We start from the raw sequence: 2,490 nt of genomic DNA on the forward strand, positions 1-2,490 counted from the left end.
ACATTTCCAAATTTATCACGATGAAGCCGGCCTCTTCTCTTCTCTCTATATATAAGCGCATGTGTGACGTCTTCTCATCTCGACGACGACGATGGCCGAATTACTTCTTCTCGTCGCCGTGGCGTGGGTGCTGCTTTTGGCCGGCCATGGAACCAACGCTGCCCGGGTACGTGCCTAACCAGCGGTCCTAATTAGCTTAATTTTGACAGACAGCATGAAGCTTGCTAATAATCTGCACGTACATACATGATACATCAGGTGAAAGTCCCAGGCTCCAAGGTCGGACCGATCATGGTATCTCCTAGATTGCTGGATCAAGTTTCACCATTGGATGATGCCGGGTCTGGCTCGGTGACACAATACGTATGTATAATAGCAGCGTCGTTGATCGGTTGATCTACGGAGATAGATATTGCCAACTAGTATTTGCTACTAATAATTATCTTCTTTGTTATCGCTTAGCTTGCGAAGCAGGTGACACGCCCAGGAGCGACGAAGGAGGGATACTACGGGTTCATCGCCACGATGGACGTCTACGGCTTCAACCTCAGCAGTAATCAGCTCAGCACGGGTGCGATCCTCCTCTATGACCAAGGAGACGCGCGACGGCCAGCCTCAACGTGCTCCACGTTGGCTGGGAGGTGAGTGTGATCCATGTTCCCAGGTCGCCATCGCATGCATGCATACGTAGGGTGGACGGCTGATGTTGCACACCATCACAAGCATACAGATGGATGATATGGCTGATGTACGTTGCTCGTCTTGTGCTAGGTTGCGCCAGGGTGGTACGGCGATTCGCTTACCCATTTGGGAGTTGGGTGGACGGTGAGTATGAATCACGCAGTGTTGAACCTTATTGCTTTCTCCATGACGCGAGTTGAATTTACTCTTTTTGGTCGTCGTGTAGACGGACGGGTACCAGAAAACTGGCTGCCCCAATCCCAGTTGCACAAGAGATTTCATACCGGAGCAGGGCGCACCCATAGCTGCTGGGGGAGTCATTGAGACCGTCTCCCAGCTAAATGGACCAAAACAATATATCACGATTAAAATCATCAAGGTACACCTTCCTACTACAAAGATTGTTTTGTGGTCCCAACATAACAAATTCCCTTTAGAACTATACAATTATAACTTTTTTTTTACCGAGTAACAAAACTGTGAAAAAATTCAATCATGGGTGCCAATGGAAAAAAAATTCTATGAGACCAGGTCTCACGGGTTAGCAGGTGAGACCCATCCTGATGGATGACACGTGACATTCTCAAATCACAAAGCATCTACCCCACCCCCACCTGAAATCCTCCACCTCATAAATATAAATATATGTTTTTGGGACCTTTTTATCTAAGCCATCCAAATCTAACTATATTTACTTATAATTGTAGAGAACAAATGTGATTCTACATTTAAATATTGGCTCTAATTGTACTTATTGTCAACTAATTAATTACCCTCTAACTTTGTACTATACATGTATTGTTATTATTTTTGGTCTTGCATAATTTTGTTCACATTTCTGTAATAAAATTTTATATCCTATTCTAGTATTATTAAATTGTACTACCTCGGTCCCGAATTAGCCTAACAAAACATTCTATAATTTGGAACAGAGGAGATAGCTCCCATTTGTTAGGCCATTGGTTATTGTGAGTTACATGATTTTTCTTTTTCTACATCATTGATATTAAAGCTTGCCATGTGAACTGTATTTTTGCATGATTAAATTGTGTTCATCGAACATATTCAAGTGTGCTACTAGTTTTGTTAAGTGTTAGAAAAGGTGTGATGCATCAATAGAAAGCTAACTCTTCCTAAATTATAGGATGGCATAATGGGAGACTGGATGGTATATTATGGGCTAAACCAGGACAAACTTGCACTGATTGGACGTTTCCCTAAGACGCTATTTACCGGAGGGCTGGCAAATCGAGCGGTAGATATCCAGGTCGGGGGCCACGTGTTGACCTCCATGAATAACCTGGCTCCGATGGGCAGTGGCTATCTCCCCATATTTAATGCGATGTCATCTGCGTCCATGAGCAATGTCCAGTTTATCGACCAGAACGGGCATGCCTTGCCGATGAATCAAATCTCACTCACGTACATCACCGACTCGAATATCTACGCCGTTGGTCCCATTGTGAATGGGCAATTTTTCTATGGGGGACCATTTCAGTTGTCCACTTGATGTGAGTCAAGTTTTTGTAATTGCACAATAAGTATGTCGTAATTTTATAACTTGCGAATTAATCATCTTGAGAATGAAAACATATGCGGCTTGTCTTTTATGCTATATCAGGATTAATATAATTATTTTAGTCTAAGCTAAAATTGAGCAAGTCAGTGTTGGCTCAAGATCCTACATCAAGTGCTCATATGTTCATTTCTTTTCGAGTTGAACCAAAAAAAAGTCTAATGCACTCCCCTCCCATTTTGATCTCGAACAAACCTGCAAGTTTGGTTGAAGTCTTCTATTTGTCGGCTCCC

General features: G+C 43.0%; 1 protein-coding gene across 1 annotated transcript; it reads left to right on the forward strand.

The window, feature by feature from the left end:
• Nucleotides 1-263: 263 nt before the first annotated feature.
• LOC123172859 (uncharacterized) lies at nucleotides 264-1,231 on the forward strand. The gene is made up of 4 exons (XM_044589763.1): nucleotides 264-363; nucleotides 463-641; nucleotides 772-825; nucleotides 908-1,231. Exons 1-4 carry the CDS (start codon nucleotides 292-294, stop codon nucleotides 984-986), a joined length of 384 nt encoding a protein of 127 aa, XP_044445698.1. The 5' UTR covers nucleotides 264-291; the 3' UTR covers nucleotides 987-1,231.
• Nucleotides 1,232-2,490: the final 1,259 nt, after the last annotated feature.

This window comes from Triticum aestivum, unplaced genomic scaffold (genome assembly GCF_018294505.1).
Source record: "Triticum aestivum cultivar Chinese Spring unplaced genomic scaffold, IWGSC CS RefSeq v2.1 scaffold112044, whole genome shotgun sequence".
Lineage (NCBI taxonomy): Eukaryota > Viridiplantae > Streptophyta > Magnoliopsida > Poales > Poaceae > Triticum > Triticum aestivum.